The sequence below is a fragment of the Trachemys scripta genome, chromosome 10, assembly GCF_013100865.1.
Source record: "Trachemys scripta elegans isolate TJP31775 chromosome 10, CAS_Tse_1.0, whole genome shotgun sequence".
Classification (NCBI taxonomy): Eukaryota; Metazoa; Chordata; order Testudines; family Emydidae; genus Trachemys; species Trachemys scripta.
In genome coordinates this window covers 25057714-25080202 of record NC_048307.1, presented here as the reverse complement: position 1 = coordinate 25080202, position 22489 = coordinate 25057714, and the positions used below count along the sequence as shown (strand labels likewise).

Genomic DNA, 22489 nt, shown 5'->3' with positions numbered 1-22489 from the left:
GGGGCTCTGTGTAACTGACACAGTGTCAGTTACACAGAGCCCCAGCCGCTGGAGGCTCTGTTTAAGAACCGGGCTGCCCGAGAGCTACCGGCTTCGGGCAGCCCGGCTCTTAAACAGAGCCGAAGAGTCGGGGAGGAGCAGAGCCGCCATTTTCCCTGACATGTTCGGCTTTTTGGCAGTTCCCCCCGGACAGGGGTTTGACTGCCGAAAAGCTGGACATGTCTGGGAAAAAGAGGACGTATGGTAACCCTAGTCACTGTCTCATCTAGGTCTGTGTGTGTTATAGCATAATACACCATGCCATCAGTTTCCACCCAGCCGTTTTGAGTAGCAATGTGAAGTAAGAAATAACAACGAAGTCTGAATCAATTTCATGTTTCTTTTGTTTTTCTTGGCAGTTGGAGACCTCCTGAGTCGAATTACATTGATGCTAGGCATATATGGATCTTTGGCCATGTTCCTGACCATGGTACCTTTCAGCCTCATGGAACTATTCTGGTCAGTAAGAATTCATAAAAATTAGCAAAGACGGTGTTTTTTTTTTTGTTTTTTTTTTCTCTCAACAGCATCCATGTTAAATTTAGTTTCCGTTCAGAAGCCAGTAAAAACCAAGAGCTGACTTCAGACCACCTGTCACCCTACTGGTGTCAAGTCTACATTGGGCAAAGACTGTGTGGGGTAAAGGGGCAGGCAAGGAAGTGGATGATTAAAGAGCTACCAGTGTAAATAGGTAACTGTAAAAAGGTTCCTTTAAGGAGCCATATTTGATAGAAATGTATTTCCCCTAGCTCTTTGAGGGTGACACACCTATGAGGGTCTTCACGTGTCTGAGCTGGTAGTGTGCTTAGCTACTGGGGTTCAGAATTGCCATGATGGCTGACCGCAGGAACAATGGTTAGTGCACTCCCTGCTGCAGAAGTTGAGGATGACCCCACCCATGACCCCACTTTAATCAAAATGTAAAGCCCATCCTTTACACTAGCCTTGTCGTGATGATAAAGAACAAATTGAAGCAACTGCTCACTCTGGGGCCTGGGGAGAGATGCACAGATTGCTTGTTGGCTTTAGGGAATTTTGGTAAGACACCCTGAGATTGGGCTGATGAGCGTGATCTAAACACCTAGGGCTATATTGTACCATATATTTTTAAGAACTCCCAATTGATTTTAATGAGGAGCGCTGCTTAAAAACTGAGGTGATGAGACACCCCCTACATAAGGTAGATAGAAATAGAATCTAACCCTTAATTACTTATAACTTTGAGCACCCCATGTGCTTGTTAGACTTGGCAAAGACAGTGTTTAATTCTCCTCACTCCATCATGTTGCAGAGCGTGGTGTGGCACTTAATTTAGATTCACACCAATTCTGCAATCATGAGAGCTAAAAACTTTTTTTTTTTTTTAAATTAAATGAAAGCTGAGGTTCTCACATAATAACATGACTCCTGGAGGTTGGGATTTGTGAAAACCCTAAATATTGTGTTACATGTAATAAAATTGAGAGAGTTGTTGCTCATCTCCATAGCATCTGAATGTCTCATAAGTAGGGTCCTACCAAAATCACGGTGGCGAAAAATGCAGCATGAGCCATGAAATCTGGTCTTCCCCATGAAATTTGGTCTTTTGTGTACTTTTACCTTATTCCATAGGGTGAAAATATACAAAAGTACACAGCATTTCTCAAACTGGGTGTCCTGACCCAAAAGAGGATTGCAAACCTATTGTAGGGGGTTCATGGTATTGCCATCCTTACTTCTGTGCTGCCTTTAAAGCTGTCAAGTATCAGGGGGTAGCCGTGTTAGTCTGTATCTACAAAAACAACAAGGAGTCTGGTGGCACCTTAAAGACTAACAGATTTATTTGGGCATAAGCTTTCGTGGGTAAAAACCTCACTTCTTCAGATGCATAGAGTGAAAGTTACAGATGCAGGCATTATATACTGACACATGGAGAGCAGGGAGTTACTTCGCAAGTGGAGAACCAGTGTTGACAGGGCCAATTCAATCAGGGTGGATGTATTCCACTCCCAATAATAGATGAGGAGGTGTCAATTCCAGGAGAGGAAAAGCTGCTTCTGTAATGAGCCAGCCACTCCCAGCCCCTATTCAAGCCCAGATTAATGGTGTTAAATTTGCAAATGAATTTTAGTTCTGCTACTTCTCTTTGAAGTCTGTTTCTGAAGTTTTTTTGTTCAATGATAGTGACTTTTAAATCTGTAATAGAATGATCAGGGAGATTGAAATGTTTACTTGCTGGCTTATGTATGTTACCATTCCTGATGTCCGATTTGTGTCCATTTATTCTTTTGCGGTGGGACTGTCTGGTTTGGCCAATGTACATGGTAGAGGGGCATTGCTGGCACATGATGGCATATATAACATTAGTGGATGTGAAGGTGAATGAGCCCTTGATGGTGTGGCTGATGTGGTTGGGTCCTCTGATGGTGTTGCCAGAGTAGATATGGGGACAGAGTAGGCAACGAGGTTTGCTACAGGGATTGGTTCCTGGGTTGGTGTTTCTGTGGTGTGGTGTGTAGTTGCTGGTGAGTTTTTGCTTCAGGTTCGGGGGTTGTCTGTAAGCGAGGACTGGCCTGCCTCCCAAGGTCTGAGAGCGAGGGATCGTTTTCCAGGATAGGTTGTAGATTGTGGATAATGCGCTGGAGAGGTTTTAGCTGGGGGCTGTATGTGATGGCCAGTAGTGTTCTGTTATTATCCTTGTTGGGCCTGTCCTGTAGTAGGTGATTTCTGGGTACCCATCTTGCTCTGTCAATCTGTTTCCTCACTTCCCCAGGTGGGTATTGTAGTTTTACGAATGCTTGATAAAGATCTTGTAGGTGTTTGTCTCTGTCTGAGGGGTTGGAGCAAATTGGGTTGTATCTTAGGGCTTGGCTGTAGACAATGTATCGTGTGATGTGTCTTGGATGGAAGCTGGAGGCACGTAGGTACGTATAGCGGTCAGTAGGTTTCCGGTATAGGGTGGGTGATCGAAGAGTGGCGGCTGCTTGCCAGGCACCCAGCTCTGAAGGCAACACTGCTGCTAGCAGCAGCGCAGAAGTAAGGATGGCATGGGTATGAATATGTCCATTAAATTTGCTATTTATGCCATGACCAACCCATGAAAAATTTGTGATTTCTCTGCGATTTACGTAGATCCCTACTCATAAGAAAAGAAGGATGGCAATGATTTCTCTCCCTTCCTTCCTTCCTTGCCTCCAAGAGACAGACTGACATCAAGAGGAGTATTCTTCAGAAATGTGTGAATTTTTGAAAATGACCTTATTATAGAAAATGTTTTATAGTTTCACTTCAGCTTTTGCTGCCAGTGAAGGGTAAAATGTGGCTAAGTCTCTGTTATGTGCAATCATAACTGACTAATCATAGAATCATAGAAGATTAGGGTTGGAAGAGACCTCAAGAGGTCATCTAGTCCAACCCCCTGCCCAAAGTAGGACCAATCCTCAACTAAATCATCCCAGCCAGGGCTTTGTCAAGCCGGGCCTTAAAAACCTCTTATGTTAGACTATGGGTCAGAAATAATACAAGCATACTGAACTTCTACATCGATTTCAGCCTCATTGCTGACCTTGTAATAGCTTTAGGTTCCCACTCAGTGATTTTCTGTCAAAAGATTTGGGTGATGGCTACAGTCCTAGTAACAGCCACAAGAAGGAACAGTTATTTGTGGTGGTGAAAGTATGCTTCGGGAGATAAATCCAGGACCTGCCGTACTTAGAGATGGCATCAATGTGGTCTTTAAACCCTTTTATCATTTGAGTCCCGCCCTACTGTCGCAGCCCAAATAATACTTTGTTTGGAATGCCATACAGAAAATACAGTACGCATTTGATCCCCATGCACCATTTTCAAATACTCTTTATTAATGATATATTCTTTCCCTTACTATAGTCTGCAGCTGGGTGCGGGAGCTATGTTTGCAAAGCATTTTCAACCCTGCTCATCTCTCTAGTGCAGGAAGGCCTTTAAACAAACTGGCTTTTTCTTTGGGGTGTGAAGTGAATAGGAAGAAACCCTCAGTTTGAAGACATATTAGTCCAGGAGTGAATTCTAGGCCTTTCAGTGTGGTGGGTTCTTTTTTATGGTGTTACCTTATTCTCCTCTTGAGCAGCAGAGGGCAGTGGTGCTTCAGCAATACCTTTGTGTATTTCTGCTGTTGGCTGAGAGTTACCAAGGGCAGAGAATTTGGTTCCCATCCTGCAAAGTGCTGAAGGCAGCGTGAGTTGAGGATGCTCAGAGCCTTTCTTTAGGTGCTCAGCACCTTTTAGGGTGAGGTGCTTTGTCTGAACCAGCACGGGGACTGCAAACCTCTGAAGAAAAAGGAATTCCAAATTCTTTCACAAACAGGAGTATGATCTTTGTGCTGGCTCAGCTGTAACTCTGCTAAGTCAATAGCACAATGTTCTGCAACCCTTCGGGATATCAACAGGGCACTCCACTAATTCAAAATTTTCTCTGCATGCCTACTCATCCCATGGAGTGTTCTGAAAAAGTCAGGAATACCGGATCCCAGCATCACCAGTCAGTTACTCCAGGGATACTGGAATCGGGCCAGGGGGGAGGAGGAAGGGGTCATGCCCCCCACTTTTAGAAGTGGAAGGGCTATACCCACCCACTTTTTAACACAGCGCAGTTGACCCCCCCCCCCCCAAAGTGCAAGTCTTGGTAGGCATGGAGCAGCGCAGGCAGGGGCTGCATATCATGGTGGGGGTGATGATAGCTCCTCTGCCGCGAAGCGCAGCCCTTGCCTGTGGTGTCAGCCTCTTCCCAGTAGGCAGGCTGAGGTAGACTTTAGTGCCCCCTTGCCATGAGGCCTGGCCCCTCTCTGTGGCCCCATCCCTGCTCCTCCTCTCCCTGCCCGAGGCCCCACCCCCTGGCCAAAAGCCAGAGCTGGGCTGTGGTAAGAGATGCCCAGGGAGCCCAGGCTGCAGTAGGGAGCCCTAGAACCTCCACCTGCCCTGGGCAGGGGCTGGGGTGCCCGAGAGCAGCTTCCAGCCCTTGTCCCCACCCTCCTGGGGCATGCCACCCAGGAGAGGTGGACGGTCTAAGGATCCCCACAGTGGCCTGGGCTCCCCAGGTGGCTCTTACGATGGCCTGGCTCCAGCTTCTGGCCTGGCTAGGGGGTGGAGCCTCAGGGGAAGAGGAGGAGAAGTGGGTGGGGCCACAGAGAAGGTGGGATCTTGGGGGAAGATGAGGAGCAGGGGCGGGGGGAGAGGGCAGGGCCTCATGCCCTCCCCCCACACTTCTACCAAGGTTCCAGCGCTCCTGGGCTGCTCCTTTCAGCTTGGAGCTTGTGGAAGTGCTGCACAGTCTGATCCATCACACACCAGGGCTGCTGGAACAATTTGTATAGTGAGGGTGCTGAGAGCCATTGAACCAAACTGTAAACCCTGTCTATAATGGAAACCACTTCAAGCCAGGGGGTGTGGCAGCACCGCCAGAACCCGTAGTTCTAGCACCTCTGCCACACACCGATACCCAGCTTTCACAATTTAGACTTTAGTTATAAGACAACAGCCTTCAAGAGAAAGGCAAGAAGAGGCTTTGAAGTTATGAGTTTCTCACTGAAAATTGGAGAATTAAAAGGTTTTGGATCGTCAGCTGGTGTAAATTAGTGTAGTCAGTGGGGTTATATGAATGGAGTTATATATGTTGTTACACTAGCTGAGGGTCTGGCCCTTGTAGCCCACAGAGCTAGCTTGAGCATTTTATTTTACATAGCAGTAATACAAGGAACCTACAGACCTGTATCCTGTAAGGCATTTGCTTAAGCAGATAGCATAAGGCTTTGAGGCCTATGAACTTTGGCATAGATAAATAGCTCAATGGTCACCCTGAGTTTTGGGGACCCTGGGAATAGTTTGTACAAAATGACATGGTAGCCACAGGAACATTGCACTGATACTAGGCTTTGATATTTTAGGATAGAAACATTGACAGATGCTTAACCATGAACTAGCCTTGCCAACAAATTGACGAGTATGGCAATGAGCTAAAAGCATTAATATGCTAGCCTATAGGATTAAGGCACCCCAGAATTATTAGGGTGAGGAAGTTAGATATGGACAAGGGAGTCTGGGCATTTAAATGAATATTCATGACAGCCCCTGGATCGTATAATAGGTCAGACCGCCATGTAAGAAGGGACTGATCTGATCTGGATCTGGACCATCAGACTTGTTTGGCATGCCAGGGACAAGGCAAGACCCTTGTCTCTTACCACCAGATCCCCTAGAGGGTGTGCGTGTATGAGGGTGTGCAAGGAATGGTACAAGAAATAACATTAACTCTGTATTACTGCTGTATCTTTATATGGTTTGGAACTCTTCTGTCTTTACTAATTGTGCTAATAGAAGTGGTTAAAGCTTTACTTTGCCCTCAGTGTGAGTGTCATCGCTGTGCACACCAGGGTTCCCAACCCGATACTTAGCTTCATAATTTTGATACTGTTGTGCCTAATTCTGGGACTAGAACCGTACAATCCCCCAGCTCTTTAAATTAGTATTAATTGGAAATCTATAGCAGTCATTAACCACTAAAGAATTGGACAACACCCTTTACATGTAAGTGAAAGGCAATGTTAAAACCAGTAGGCCAGATACTCAGCTGGCATATGTTGGTGTAGCATCAGTGACTTCTAGGGTTGCCAACTGTCTAATCGCACAAACCCAAACACCCTTGCCCCGCCCCCTGCTCTGCCCCTTCTCACTCCATGCCCCTCCCTTCATAACTCGCTGTCCCCCACCCTCACTCACTTTCACTGGTCTGGGGCAGGGGGTTGGGGTGTGGGAGAGAGTGTGGGCTCTGGGCTGGCGGCGAGAGGTTTGGAGAGTGGGAGGGGGCTCTGGGCTGAGTCTGGGGCAGGGGGTTGGGGTGCAGGTGAGGGTGCGGGCAGTGGGCTCTGGGAGGGAGTTTGGGTGCGGGAGGAGGCTCAGGGTTGGGGTGCGGAAGGGGGTGTAAGGTTCAGCTTCTGGCTGGGTGGTGCTTACCTCAGGCGGCTCCTGGAAGTGACCAGCATGTCCCTGCAGCTCCTAGCTCTAGGCGGCTCTGCGCACTGCTTCTGCCTGTAGGCACTGCCCCTGCAGCTCACATTGGCCATGGTTCCTGGCCAATGGGAGCTGTGGTGCTGGCACTTGGGGTGGGGGCAGTGCGTGAAGACTCCCTGATTGCCTCTGCCTGTAGGGCCCGCAGGGACATGCCGGCTGCTTCCAGGAGCCGTGTGGATCCAGGGCAGGTAGGGAGCCTGCCTTATCCCCGCTGCACCGCCGACCGGACTTTTGACCTATTAAAATTTCCCGGATTGCTTTCAATAGCAACTGGGGGGTTGAGGCCGATTCTAGGAGACTCCTGGCCAATCCAGGAGGGTTGGCAACCCTACTCTGACTTCAGTAGAGCTATGCTGATTTTCATGAACTAAGAATCTGGCCATCCATCTTAGATATTTGTGTCCGTTTCTGTATCTACAGCAGACACTCAATACACTACTTTAAGTGGCACTGCCATCGTCCAAGGGAACCTAAGCTCTCCATCTCTTTGTGATTCAGTATCTTCCACCTACCCTTGTTTCCTTCTTTCTCTCTCTTTTATCTATCTAGGTTTTTATGTGGTTCCCATTGCCATGGTATCTGAGCACGCCGCTGCTTACTGCTTGTCTTCTCTTTCGCCCTCCTCACTATTTGGCCATGAGCAACTATGAAAGAATGGATTTTGCATTGTGCTTTGAAAACATCTAGGCTAGAAATACTGTGCTCAGAAGAGCTAAGCTAATTGCTTCTAATTGTTCAGAGACTAGGGAACAGTTCGGTTCTTGTCATTTCCGTGGAGACGGTTTATTCTGGGATTAATCAATATGTTTTTTCTGGAGGATTCAGACTAAGATCCATGTAAAATCTATATGCTCTTTCACAGACATACCTGGCTAGTGTGATTATTAAGGGCTAGTAATGTTTTTGTCTTTATGCTGCTCCCTCAGTTGTCGGAACAAGAGATCCAGAAAAAATATAAAGCCAAGACAAGCTATTGTCAAAGTTTCCTTAGCAGGTTGGTTAATATTCTGTAGGTTCGCTTTTGTGAACCATAACTGATGATCCCATCAGCACTCGTCATTTGGTGCAGAACAGTCTATTCCTGGGAGTTTTTCAAGAAACTATGGACTGAATAAAACTCCAGGAGGGCAGTCACTACAGTCAGCCAGAACTTTCCCAGGTCCTTAGCCCTGTTTAATTGTGAGGCACAGGTTGGATACTGTGGCAGACACAGAATACAAAAAGCAAAGATGAAATGAGTTAAGGCTGGATTTCTTTCAAAGGGGCTGAAGGGAGGAAGGCTCTCAAATCCCATTGTAAGTCACTGGGGATGTGTGCCTAATTCCCTTAGTGGAGGCCTGATAGGAATTTATAGTGTAGCCTGGATATGAGAGAGGCATGAATGACTGGCAAATTACAAGTCAAAGGAAAAACCACCGGGACCCTCTGGAGGTGGTAATAACCGCTTGTGAGGACAGTTGAAATGTGAGCCTCTGGTGAGGGAGAAATCGAGGGTGACCCCTGTGTTCTGCACCTGTCTTACCAGGCGCTACTGTACTGTCTGAAAAATGGTTGTGCCTAACCTGCTGTCAGACTGCCCAAGGTATGACACCAGGAACAGCACTTCGGTTTTGCCTCGGTTGAATTTTAACTTGCTGTTTCTTCTCCAACTGGACAGTACAGTAGCCAAGTGTAAGCGGGGGAATGGTCCCGCTATTGTGGGGAACTTTCCTGGCTTCTGCACTACCCCGGTGAAGTGGGCTAGCAAAAGGATCCGAGTCCTCGCTCCCACTTCCTTTACCCAGAGGCCTCCCTGCTCTTGAGGACTCCCCTTCCACTCTCCTGTCTGGCAGAGTCCTCGTAAACCCCGACAAGGCTGGGCCCAGGATTCCTGGGGGGCTCGACCCCCAACCCTGCTGTGGCCACCCAGGACAGGGGCTAGGGTGTCCCCACTCCGGGGTACTCTCTCTGCACTGGGCACCTCCCTGACCCACTGATCATTTCATACAATTTAAAGCAAATACAAGTTGTTTAATTAACAATTAATTTTAAAAAAGAATAAGGAAAAATGGGAAAGGTTAAAGGAAAACACATCACCCCGCTCTGTGGCAGGGAACATCACAAACAGTGTCTCTGGAACGTCAGGGCAGTTCAGTCTGTTCCTTGTAGGTCCCAGGCCTGCTTCTCAGGCCCTGTCTGTGCTGCAGGGACGCTGTGGGTTAGACACTTGCTCTGGTGGTGGCCACATGCTCTCAGGCTCTAGGTGGCAGGACCCTTTTTCCCAGCGTCGCCCCCGCCCGGTCGGGGTTATGATCCCCCTGCAAGTCTGACCTGCAAGGCCTCTTGGCTGAGGCGTCTCCCTGTGCTGGGCCCACTGCCCAGGGTCCCCCTCACTCTCCCCAGCTGCTCACCGCACTCGGACTGCACACGGCTCCGGACTGCCCCAGCCCCAGCTCCGGACTGCTCCAGCTCCAGCTCCACTCTGCCTCAGCACGGCTGCTGCTGCTGCTCTGCCTTCAGCTCCCTGGGCTGCTTCTCTGGCCTCTCTGGCTCTGGTTGCTGCAGCTCTGCCCCCAGGACAGCTCTGCTCTGCAGGCTGCTTCTGTGACTCTGCTCCCAGCTCTGACCTGCTTCCTGGCTGCTTGTCTGGCCCCTCTGGCTCTGGTTGCTACAGCTCTGCTCCCAGGGCAGCTCTGCTCTCTCTGGGCTGTGCTCTGGCTTTGGGGCTGCAGCTCTGCTCTCAGCAGCTCAGCTCGGGCCCCTGCTCTCTCCTTAGCTCGGCCCCACTCTGTCTGACTCAGGCCATTCCAGTTCACACGGAGGACGGGACCCCCTCTGGCCTCCTGACTCTCTGATTAGCTGCCCGCCCTGTCAATCAGGCTGATCTGGAGCATTGGCCTCTCCCCATTGTTCCTGGGGACTGTCAGTCTCAGGCTCCTGATTTGCCATCGACCCTTCCCCTTTTAGTGCTGGGAGCTAGCAACCAAAACACCCCCACTGAATGTTAGTAAGGGGGCAACAGTCCCCTTACACAAGGGACCATTCTGAATGGGATGACTGAGGAGGAAGGTGTAGAGTTCTGTATCACCAAAAAGTCCAGATGTGCTTAGAAGTGTGCAGCCACTATCAGTGATGAGGCAAGTCCCTGCACTCTGATTGGCTAATAATGTTCCTCAGCCAATCGGAATACAAAGAGTTGTAAAGTGAATGGTTAAGTGACCTGAAAAAGACAAAATTGGGTTTGCACATTTTCCTCCTCCTTTGTGATGTAGAAAGAAGGCCCGAGTAGAATTTTTTCCAGTTTCTTTTATTCATAAGAAGAAATCCAGATATTGTTTGCCCTGTTTTTCCTGCTAGATTCTGTGAGCAATTGGAGAACTGGGAGAATTATGGCAATTAGAGAAATCATACAAGTTAAACTGCCAAAGGAAGAGATTTGAAGTCAGACTCTTTGAGCCTGATTCTCATTTATACCTCATGCCCTTAATGCTCTGGCAGTGTAAAAGGGCCTTAGTGTGAATGTTTTTTCTTGTTTGCTAACACTTGTTTAACTCTAATACCCATTAAGCACTCAGGAGTAAAGACACAACACATCCACCACTGGATTTATGGATCAAGACTGCTCACATTCATACCTGAGGCTTCCAGCAAAACTAAAGACCACACTTCTTTACAGTCCTTTCATAGGTGAAAAGCAAACAGAACAAGTGTTTTGAAACCAGACTAAAACTTTCCAGCTTTCTTGATCCATATAAAGAAATTTCAGAAGCCCAGTCTGTTCCAGTGCAAGTCACCTGTAAAATCCACGTTCCCCAAAGCATGAATGTCTGCAGAAGGCAAGCACAAAAGATTCATGAATGTGGCTGAAGGGAATTTGTTTAAAAATGTGAAGAAATATTAATGGAACATGTTTTTTGCATTATTCACCCGATTCTATTATTTACTGCATTTTCTTGCTTGAGCATCAATTTAAAACCCAAAGAAAGGATTGCATTTGTGGAAGGTAGCGCTGTGCTGAAAGTCTGCCTTTCAAATAAGGTCTCTTTGTTCAGGATATTGTTTGGCTATTTCATTGTTGCTTAGTTAAAAGACTAATGTGTCAGGCTGGATTTTGACATTGGCCTAGGAGAGAGCACATTCATATTCATGCTGCCTACTCTCTCCATAGCCCTAGCTTCAGTCGAATATCTTCTCAAAACCGAGGTTATCCTGCATTGAGGGGAGTGTGTGGGAGTGGGAGGGTGAGATGAATGAGTAATGTGTACTGAGTATGTGCAGTGAGTTCTCAGAGCTGGCTTCAATGAAAATAGATGAAGGCAACAGGAGTCCATTAAAAGCAAAACTAGAGCTAATTCCCCATCTGAAGCCAGTGAGTACTCTTGGGAGGGATATTTTCTCCTTGAGCACATTGATGTAACGCCTGCTAATACTGCTACAGGGAAGTTGTGCATATAGGCCCTGATCCTGCAATTGGATACTTGTGCCCATGTGAAAATTCCATCTTTGATTCTGGTTTGCTGCCTTTCCTCTTGAAGGGGCTGGGATGTCAGGGCATATTTGGTAGATGGGTTGCTGCTGCTGGGGTTGGGGAAAAAAAGCCTTGATTGGTTCTGGCTGAATAAAACTGTTTACCCTCGGGCTGTGATAGGCATCACCATTGCTCTGGGAGGAAGGTGCTAGTGGATTTGCAGCAGCAAATCTATCCTCCCTGTACCATTGCTCCCTTAACCCCTCAAACTAAGTGCACATGGGGTGCGCATCCCATGTGTGGGCTGCTCCCTGCACTGTTCAGTGGAACTAGCCCTGTTCCACTGCATCCGGGGCCCTGCATGACCATGGAAGAAAGGGTTCGGATTTACTCCCAAGAGAGTAACATCCAGACTTCCTGAAATAACACCATCACTTTCAGCTGGTTATACAGCATGAATCATTTAATTGTTCCATAAACCCAGCCCACTGAGATGTGACACAGCCTAGCCCAACCCAGCCCAGCCATGTATGATTACAATGCAACTCCAGCACTCCCCAACATTGCAGCCAGTCACTTGCTGTTCTGCCCATCCGTCGTGTAGTCTGGTGAGGGGCCCCCTTTGCTTCCCCTTGAGCGGAGGCTCATTCAGATGGAAAGCCATTGTGCTGTCTTGGTGAGGGACTTGCCTTATTTATTACACTGGGTTTTGAAAGACCTCCATTTATTTTCAGTGTAGTTCTTTAATAGATGCTGTGCCCTTGACGTCTCTGCCAGTGGAAGCTCTATAATCTTATCACCCCTGGCTCGCTGCTGTGATGCCTTTGTCTAGGCTGGTGTAATCAACTAGTGGGAATTTTTTGCACAGTTCCCCTTTACAGGGAACACAAAGAGTAGAAATTAAATAATATCCAATCCCCTCTTCCTCCCCCGCAAAGGAAATTACCTCGTATGTTGTCCATATAACTGAACAACTGTGGCACACTGAGTTACTGAAGAATTGTGACATACAGGCTAGCACTATACACATGACAATCACTTAGGTCCCAATTCTGCAATGTCATGCATAAAGGCTGAAGTCGATGGGGTGCCATTTAGACATTGGGGTCTGCCCACATGTATCTCATGTGGAGATCACAGGATTGGGGCCTTAATGGTCCATATTTTTAGCTTATTTTTCTCTCCTGTTGCTGTTCCTCTTAAGGTATGCCTACGCTGCAAAGAAAAACCTGTGGCGCAAAGTCTCAGAGCCCACGTCAGATGACTCGTGCTTGCAGGTCCAGGGCTGGAGCCTGGGCTCTGAGATCCTCCCCACTTGCCAGGCTTCAGTGCAAGCCCGAATGTCTACACTGCTATTTTTAGCCCCACAGCCTAAGCCTCGTGAGCTCGAATCAATTGACCCAAGCTTTGGGACTTGGCTTTTCTTTGCAGTGGAGACTTACCCTTGGGTGTGTGTGTGTGTGTGCGCGCTTGCAGCTCTTTGCAATTTTGTTGCTGTGTACCACATCTCTACATGTCGAAGGAGGCTGCCCAGCTGCAGTGGTAGCTGCCACTTTGTTGGGCATGTTCAGTGCAGCTGGTTGGAGGAGCTGCACACTGAGACTTTTCCATTGTTTTGTCTGGAAAACCAGCATGGGAAATATGTCTGTTCTTTTGTTATAGATTCCCAGTTCTCTTAGTGGTCAATCAGAGGGAGGATATGGATGTTATGGAGCCACTCCCGCGTGGATAATATTTCCATTGCCCTGTTTCAGTGAATTGGTGGAATGTGTGCATTGGGGGATGCGATTTGGCTGCTTTTGGTGTACTGGTAGGTGGTTATCCTAGGTAGAGATTTTAAAATCATCATGTAGGGATGGAGTCTAAGCCTGCCTCAAACAGCTCTGGAAACTCCAATCCTAAAGTAATTCCCTGTAGGCAGAGCCCCGGCACTTCTCGTTGACTCACTGCAGGATCCAGGCCTAAATCTGTGCCTATGGAGTTCTTCTTTAATAAGTGTCTGTGAAATACTGACACACAAGAGACTGGATCCAGTAATGATACCAAGTGACTATTCAACAACTAGGGCCACATTTTTTTCAAAAAGGGCAGCTGATTTTTGCATGCCTCAGTGTACGGGTGCCAAACTCGTGCCCGAAGACTGAAGCATGCAGGATCAGTGACAATTTGGCTGAAGGTGAACTTTTGACAATAGCCTAAAAAAATAAGGTAGGCAAGCATTTCTCTTTAAGGGTGCATAAATATTCAGGAGCCAAACTAAAAAGGCTCTCATCTCATCGTTCAAGCTGTTTGAAAGCGGTGCTCATTCAGTCACAGGAGTATTTTAGTGCTTTAAAAAAAAATTGCCACAAAACATCTGCAGTCTGCAAAGAGCTGTTCCAAAAAGCATCTTGTCGGCATTAGTCTGTGCTGCATCCCCGAAGGATTTATTACCTCCAGTTGGCTGACTCTTAGCAAATCCCCCTTCTTTCGTGTAGATGGCACTCTGGAGTCTGGAAAAGCCTTTTACAGATTGCTGTGGAGTGCAGACGTTTTAGCAACTACTGCAAAGAATCTGGCCTTTAAATTAACTTTAGTCAAGCTTATTTTGCATGAATGGGGAGGAGAGAAGAAGCATAAAGGGGGAACAATAGGACATCAATGCTACTTCTAAAATTTTAGGAGCTAAATGAACATGAAAGAAATACTGTCTATGGCTGGAGTAAATGCTAGTATCTTCAAATAAGTTTGTGGGTACATGTAAGAAATGAAGACCAATGATTTGTTCAGAGGCATTTTAATATGCGCATCTTCTCCTTAAAAAACAACTCCCATGTATAAAGTCCCATTACTCGAGCACACACATTTCTTGTTTCCATTCCTATTTTTGATCCTTTCCTCAGCTTGTCTGCTGAATGTTCAGTCTCCTTGCATTGACTCTTCCACTGTATATATTCCCCAGGTCATTACATATTGTGTATATATAATGGAAAATAAATAGGGGAATTTGGGGGACTGGGCAGAAGAAGATCCTAATATCGACAAAGATGCTTGACTTGTTTCCAGCACAAGTGAGGAGTTCTCCTGAGAGCACTTGCTCACCCAGTGGTGGGAATCTTGCTGGCTATTGCAGATTTATTTTTCCAGATTCTCTAAGACGCGATCCTGCAGGGAATTCCATGTGGGTGGACCCTTGTGAATGTGCAGAGCTCTGCTGAGCTCCTGTTACTCTTCCTCAAGGAGAGGCTATCCAGTGGAAGTGCAGGCAGGGCCTGAAAAGATTTTACTGTTTGTAAATTCTTTGGGTGCAGGGTCTGTTGTTTATTCTGTGTTTGTACAGTGCTGTAACTGGGTGTGCTGAGTCAGACGCTGACTCAGTGCCCTGTCACTCAAATCCCCACCAGGACTCATTAGTTGGGACCTAACTGAAACACAGGCAGTTGGCGCAGCGTGTTAATTAACTGCCGGAAGGAGGGCAGGAGTAGGCAGGACTGGAAGCAAGTGGGAGAAGCTGGCTACTGACTGTAAATCGTATCTAAATAACACCCAGGCTGTGGCATGCTGCAGGGATATAATAAAGCAGGGTGGGGTTAAGCACACCTGGAGTTGTGATGGTCAGTTACTGAGGATGGAAAAGACTTCCAGGGGACCACACTGCGATAAGTGCCTAACACAATGGGCCCCAGATCTGAGTGAGACCTCCTAGGCACTACCAGGCTATAAGTGGTTAATAAGAGAGCTAGTTGAAAAATTTGTTGTGCAGAGAAGTGAGCTTTCAGTGAAAATTAAAAATTAAATGAAATGCTGCCGGGGTGCCTCATGGGAGTTGTAGGTCGGGTGCCTATTCTCCTTTATAGACAGGGCTCCTTGGTTGGACTACATCACCCATCATGCATGACAGCTTCCCCACTTGTTGAGGGGAGTAGGTGCATCATGGCAGTCATGTGGCCACAGTGCATCATGGGAGATGAAGTCTGGCTGGGGAGCTGTTTTGATGGAAAATTTTTGACCCATCTTAGTTAATAATAATAAAAACCTTCTTGCCCAGGGTGAGTGGAAATTTGGAGTGGGCAAGTGAGGTTGGGAAAGAGATGGTGGGGGCAGCCTGGGCTTGGTCCCCAGGGAGGAATGTGAGAGCCCAGTAGCTGATCTCACTGGCAACGTGAGAAGCATGTGTCTTGGGGGAAGTGTGCAGGGGAGAGAGATTGAGGAGATAAACTAGAAAAGGGGACAGAGACAGAAGTGAGGGGAGCAGTTGGAGGAAATCGGGGACAGGAAATATAAAGGAGGAAAGTATTACAAACAATGCAGGGAAGGAAAAGGCAGAAGTGATATAAGAGGATAGCGTGGGAGAGAAGCAAAATAGGAGAGACGCTGAAACCATTAGGGAGAAAAATACACAGTGGGGAAGATGTAGGTGGAGCCAGGAAAGGAAGGGAAGGAGTAAATTATGTAGTTTTAAAATGCATTAGAGAGGGTAAATTGTCAATATCCTTATTAAATGCAGTACACAGCCAACGCAACTGTTACAGAGGATGTGGCTGTGGGGGTTGAGGGAGTCTGCATGACTTCTAGGCTTAGTTTTGGGGCTAACAGGGGTTGAGTTTAACCCCGTGTAACCCTTCTGCCCATCTAAGTTGGCAGCAACAAGGACCGGGTTCTGTATCTAGGGGTTCCATTTCAATAACGCAATGCAAAACTGGCTTGAGCCCCCACCCGGTGACCTGGGACAATTACATACCACCCCCTGGGTGCCTTTAAGAGGCAATACTTCCCCTCTCGCAAGCACGGAGTCTGAGTGTAGCAGAAAATGTTTAATAACATGAGGTAAACGACATCAGCATTAAATTGGAAAAACACCACAAACAGGATTCATGACACAAACCATGAGCAAAAAAACCCCACCCCAGCAAATTGGGCTGTGTCCTTTCCCTTTGGTTCTTGAATCCAGCATCCCAAAAATCACCCAGAGTCCCCAAAGTCCAACACCTCCAAAGTCTCTTGGGACCAGCAACCACCCAAAGTCCCAAAAGTCCAACAACCCCCAAAGTCTCTGTCCCTGGTTAGTGCAGCCCCAGAGTAAAAGGGGGGCATGCAGGGTGTCTTGGGGCACTTTACGTGATCTGAGGCTGGCCGTCTCTCCGTGGGGTTCCGCCGCAGCCTTCACCACGAGCCAGTCCACTTCCTGCTGTCCCACGCACCGCTCCACTCTACAAGCTACTCCGCTCTGCGACCTGTGAGCCGCTCCAGCTGTCCCCACAACAGCTCCGCTCGCCGTTCCTTGGGCCGCTCCAACCATCCCCGCAAGGCTTCGCACCGCTCACTGCTCCTCCAGTTGTCCCCACAAATTGCTCCACCAGCTGCTTATCAACATAGCTTCAGGCTCCCCCACTAGTTAACACAGCACTTAATAACTTTAACTCTTTTGTGATTTCAGCTCAGAGTAGGGGAGCCCCAGTGCTGGTGCACCATTGGCCCAAAGTGAATTCAGCTCAGCACCCTGTAACTAGACTCCTAATGGAATCAAAGTTAGCTCTGACATTCAACAGTGGAGAGAGGTGGTGCAACTGGTGTTTCAAGCCCTCAGAGGAAGCCCATACCATCAGGTACAAATACCTGTCCCCATCCTCTCTCACTTCACTTGGTTTTGTAACTCATGCCCTTTGTCAAGCAAGTGCTACTTAGGTAATGGTGAAGGACTCACTCAGTCCTTCAGTCATAGAACAGTTCCACTGGCCTTGATTCACAGAATCAGGGTAACAAAATTTTATTCTTTCTGCCCCAATAACAGAGAAACTGGGGATCCCACACCAGCCAAAGTAACAACTTTCAGTTGCTGTTGTTTCATGCCACGCGGGTGGGTGTGCCTATGCAAACAAGATCAGCCCCTGGAGTTCTTTTCCACACTCGCCATAATTCACCACCAGATGTCAGGGAAGAGCTCATCCTGACTCTGCTTACACCCATATGTGTGTATACTGTATATGTATGCTTAGTTTACACAGCACTGCGTGATCTCTCTGTCCATTTTGCAACCCCCTGGTGCCATGCGAGGGCACATTGTTTTAATGGCATGTCAGTAGAGGAAGATTCTTGTCTTGACTAAATCCTGTGCAAAACTCGTAGTGGCCTGACTTCTTTAGAGTAAGACTCCCTTTAATTGAGGACCTCAGTGCTGGAAATGGTATTCGGAGATCTTTAGTTAAGATATTTCAATGTGTGTGTGTTCAGAATAGCACAGATACATGCATCTGTGCTAAATGAGCTCCCCCACAATATGTAGATACTCATTTAGATTTCACATGACATTTTGGAGAACAAAATGTGCTACTATCATTCATTTGGAGACCACTTTTCTCACTCCTTTGAAGTTAGCTATGGATGGCTAGCTTTGTCTCTAAAACACTCTGGCATATTTTGGGAATCTCTTCTTGAATTGGATCAGGGAGGTTTTCTGGTGTGCAGATAACTCCAAGTTATGAACATAATTCCCTCTCTCATTACTCGGAGAATAGACCCCAGAAATATTTTGAGAAACATATAGTCAGAAGCAGGAATATGTAGATACTTCCTTTCCTGAATGGAGTGATATTTCTCCACAGCTGTTGAAATTATGGGTGCATGATTTGCTGGAGATTTCAATGGGGAAGAAAGTGTTGAGACTAGTTTCTTTATGCAGTTATTTAAAAAACAGACGTCCTTCATGCCATGTCTCACAGTAAACATCGATACTTCAGCAGATCAAAGAGGCCACAAGCTTGGTACTAGGTACACATACTGATTAACTAGTATACTCTAAATCTTAAGCTTTTCCCTCCATTTGTATTATAATTGACTGGAGTATGGTAGACAGGCAGTAGTGCACACACACGTATACTCAGTTTCTGTGGTTACTTAGAGGTAAGGCCTCCACGTTTCTGTGAAATAGCATGGAGCTTGAAGTATATTCTGGTTATTAACATACGCATATGACCAGTCCACCCTGGGAGAGGACTTTGTCCCCTTCTATTGGCTGATCCACAGAATAGGTTAATGAGTCAGCTATAGCTGCCAGTTAGGGGAGTGACTCCTTTAGCTCCAGCAGCAAAGGCTCATTACGTGCTGTAGGTCTTGGGTTCAAACCTGGGATGCCTCAAGTGTGATAGATTGCACCAGCATCTCTCACTGTTTCAGAATTCCACAACAAAACACAATGCGTAAGGTGCATGGGAAGGCATTGTGGTTTTGTAGCTGGATATACACAGCCATGGATTCCTTTGCTGGGGTCAGTGGGGGGAATGGGAAACCTGTTTGCTATGGAGATGCCACCACCAAGATAGACACTGCACTAATCAGGTGCTTCTCCTCCTACCTCTTGCTGTTGGTAAATAAAGCTTCTCCTTACAGTGCTTGCTGACGTCTCCCAGGGCTGGCCAGAGGTGCAAGGGATATAGATGTGTAATAGTTGCAGAGAGCAATGGGAGAGGAGCTATGGGCAACATTTGTCAAGTATCCCAATCCACAGCCCAGTGGAAGGCTTTCCTGGGTAAAAACTGATGAGCAAAGGCTTTTGTATCTGGCCCGAATCCAAAGCTGACAGTCATTCAGACTGGCCTAGTGTTGTATTTAAGAATAGCCTTGCCCCAGTATTCAGTAAATACCACCGAAATTTTCATTGGAGTTCCATATTAGACACTGCATGGTGGATCCTCAGCTGGTGTACATTGTCATGGCTCCAGTGGCTGCCATGAAGCTCTGACCATGTACACCAGCTGAGGCTCTCCCTCTGCGTTCCAGCGTACATTGTGTATTGATGAAAGAGGGTGTGGCTGGCCCCCTGAGCATTGCACAGACCTTGCTCTTTTCTCCTGCCTTGAGCACTGTTTCTTCCTTTGCGCTGGTGCCTTTCTGACTTGTTTATTTGTGTGTCTGGGTGTATTTCCTCAGGGCACTGCCGCCTTTAGTTTTCTTACCAAACTCAATGAATATAGAATGGCAGTTTCCAAGCAGAGCTGATGGTTTCATACAAGTCTAAAATGGCTGTAGCTTGCAAAACCCAAGGCACGGCCTACTGTCTGGCTGCCTTCTTCCGATCACCAAAGGCACTGAGTGTTTCCTCCTTGTGTTAATCTGCACTTTGGGAAGCATTCCAAAAGGCCATTTCTCCGCTACTCCATCTCCATCAAGTCCCTCTACAAGGCTCTCTTCTACTGAGACAAGCAATCAGCCCTTCAATAAGGGTCAGGTTGAGAGGCTGCAGTGTAAATTGATGGGAGTTTATTATATACCACTTTGTTTTTAAGTAATGTATCTAAAACTGTACCTATTTTAATTGTACTCCTCTGTTACACATTGAGTGTTGGCTTCTTAGACATATTTTATTAAACTCTAATATGCTGATATGCCTATCCTCTCCCTGACCATTTTGCTTTTTTGGTGTATCCCACTTCCACTTCCTTTCTGTTCCTTGTCTCCTTTAGAGAGTAAACTTTCTAGTTTTCTAGTTTCCAGGGACTGTCTTTTAGTGTGTGTGTGTGTCTGTTTGTTTATACAGCCCCTAGCTCATCCGGGCTTGATCCCTAGTGGGGCTGTTCAGCACTTCTGCTATACAAATAATAACACTTTGGCCTGGTCTACACTATGACTTTAATTCGGATTTAGCAGCGTTAAATCGAATTAACCCTGCACCCGTCCACACAACAAAGCCATTTATTTTGAAATAAAGGGTTCTTAAAATTGATTTCTGTACTCCACCCCGACGAGCGGAGTAGCGCCAAAATCGATATTGTCATTTTGAATTAGGGTTAGTGTGGCCGCAATTCGATGGTATTGGCCTCCGGTAGTTATCTCACAGTGTACCATTTTGATCACTCTGGACAGCAATCTGAACTCGGATGCACTGGCCAGGTAGACAGGAAAAGCCCCGCGAACATTTGTATTTTATTTCCTGTTTGCCCAGCGTGGAGAGCACAGGTGACCACAGATAGCTCATCAGCACAGGTAACCATGCAGGCCGATAATCGAAAAAGAGCACCAGCATGGACCATACGGGAGGTACTAGATCTGATCGCTATATGGGGAGAGGATTCAGTGCTAGCAGAACTTTGTTCGAAAAGACGAAATGCCAAAACTTTTGAAAAAATCTCCAAGGGCATGATGGAGAGAGGCCACAAAAGGGACTCAGATCAGTGCCGCGTGAAAGTCAAGGATCTCAGACAAGCCTATCAAAAAACAAAGGAGGCAAACGGTTGCTCCGGGTCAGAGCCGCGGACATGCCTCTTCTACACTGAGCTGCATGCAGTTCTGGGGGGGCCGCCACCACTACCCCACCTCTGACTGTGGATTCTGAGGCGGGGATAATCTCATCAGCTACACCTGAGGATTCTGCGGACAGGGAAGAGGAGGAGGAGGAGGACGAGCTTGCAGAGAGCACCTAGCACTCCGTTCTCCCCAACAGCCAGGATCTTTTTCTCAGCCTGACTGAAGTAGCCTCCCAAGCCAGTATCCAAGACCACGACACCATGGAAGGGACCTCAGGTGAGTTTACCTTTTAAAATATAAAACTTGTTTTAAAAGCAAGCGTTTTTTAATGATTACTTTGCCCTGAGGACTTGGGATGCATTCCCAGTACAGCTACTGGAAAAGTCTGTTAACGTGTCTGGGGATGGAGCGGAAATCCTCCAGGGACATCTCCATGAAGCTCTCCTGGAGATACTCCAAAAGCCTTGCCACAAGGTTTCTGGGCAGTGCAGCCTTATTCCGTCCTCCATGGTAGGACACTTGACCGCCCCATGCTTGCAGCAAATAATCTGGTATCGTTGCATGACAAAGCCTGGCAGCGTATGGTCCCGGTGTTTGCTGGCATTCAAGCAACAGCCGTTCTTTTATCTCGCTGTGTAATCCTCAGGAGAGTGATATCGCTCATGGTAACCTGGTTGAAATACAAGAATTTAATTAAGGGGACAGAGGTGGGCGTTCCTACTGGGCTGTTTGCCTGTGGCTGAAAAGAAATCTTTCCCTGCAATTAGCCAAGCGGGGGTGGGGGAGGGGGGAATTGGCCCAGAGCTTTTCGCATTTGGCTAGTAGGGATCTTCCCTGATACCAGCCATGCGGTGGGGCAAGAGATAAAGTGATCATCCAGAGAATTGGATGGGGGGGGGGGTTAGTTTGTTTTCTGCTGCTGAATGTTAACAGGAAAACTGCAGCACTCAACGGGCTTTGCTTGGTATGTGGGAAAGGAGGGCACTGAAGCCAAAAGACAATGGCTTACCATGGCCGCATGCAAGCCGAATTCTGTTGCCCGGACCTGCGTCTGTGATCTCTAGCAGCAAAGCCACAGGCACTCAATATTAAGAGGCAAAATGTGACCTTGCACAGAAATCACATGTGCTATGTAATGTGAATAGTGTTGGTCACTGTGAAAGAGTATAAGCATTGTTCTGAAAAATGTATCTTTTAAAAAAATTCTCTCCTTTTTTCCCCTCCCTCCAGCAGCTGCAAATTCTTCAAGCCTCCCTCCCCGTCCTGAAGGCTATCTCAGATAAGGCGTCAGAAAAAGAAGACGCGAGACGAGATGTTCGCAGAAATCATGGAATCCACCCGCAGTGAAAGAGCTCATCTGAATGAGTGGAAGGACACGGTTTCAAAGTATAGGAAAGAAGCCAGTGAACGTGAGGACAGGAGGGACCAACGTGAGGAGAGGAGAGATGCTTGAGATGAGAGGTGGCGGCAGGAAGATCAGAGGAGGCAGGATGCAACGCTGGGGCTGCTGCGTAAGCAAACAGACATGCTCTGGCGTCTGGTGGAGCTTCAGGAACGGCAGCAGGATAACAGAGTGCCGCTACAGCCCCTGTATAACCCCCCTCCTCCTTCACCATGTTCCATAGCCTCCTCACCCAGACGTGTAAGAACGCGGAGGGGGTGGGGGGAGGATCCATACACCCTCCCATTCCACCCCAGTGGACAGCCCAGCAAAAGGCTGTCATTTTTTTAACCTTTTTTTAGTGGCCTTTTCCTTCCCACC

General features: G+C 47.3%; 1 protein-coding gene across 1 annotated transcript in view; it reads left to right on the top strand.

Annotated features, from left to right (window-relative positions):
- Positions 1–22489, top strand: part of LOC117883859 (transmembrane protein 104-like) — a 63495-nt gene that overhangs the window by 21117 nt on the left and 19889 nt on the right. The window contains exon 6 of the mRNA XM_034783674.1: positions 399–498. Coding sequence (XP_034639565.1) covers positions 399–498 — 100 coding nt within the window. The remainder of the gene's footprint in view (positions 1–398; positions 499–22489) is intronic.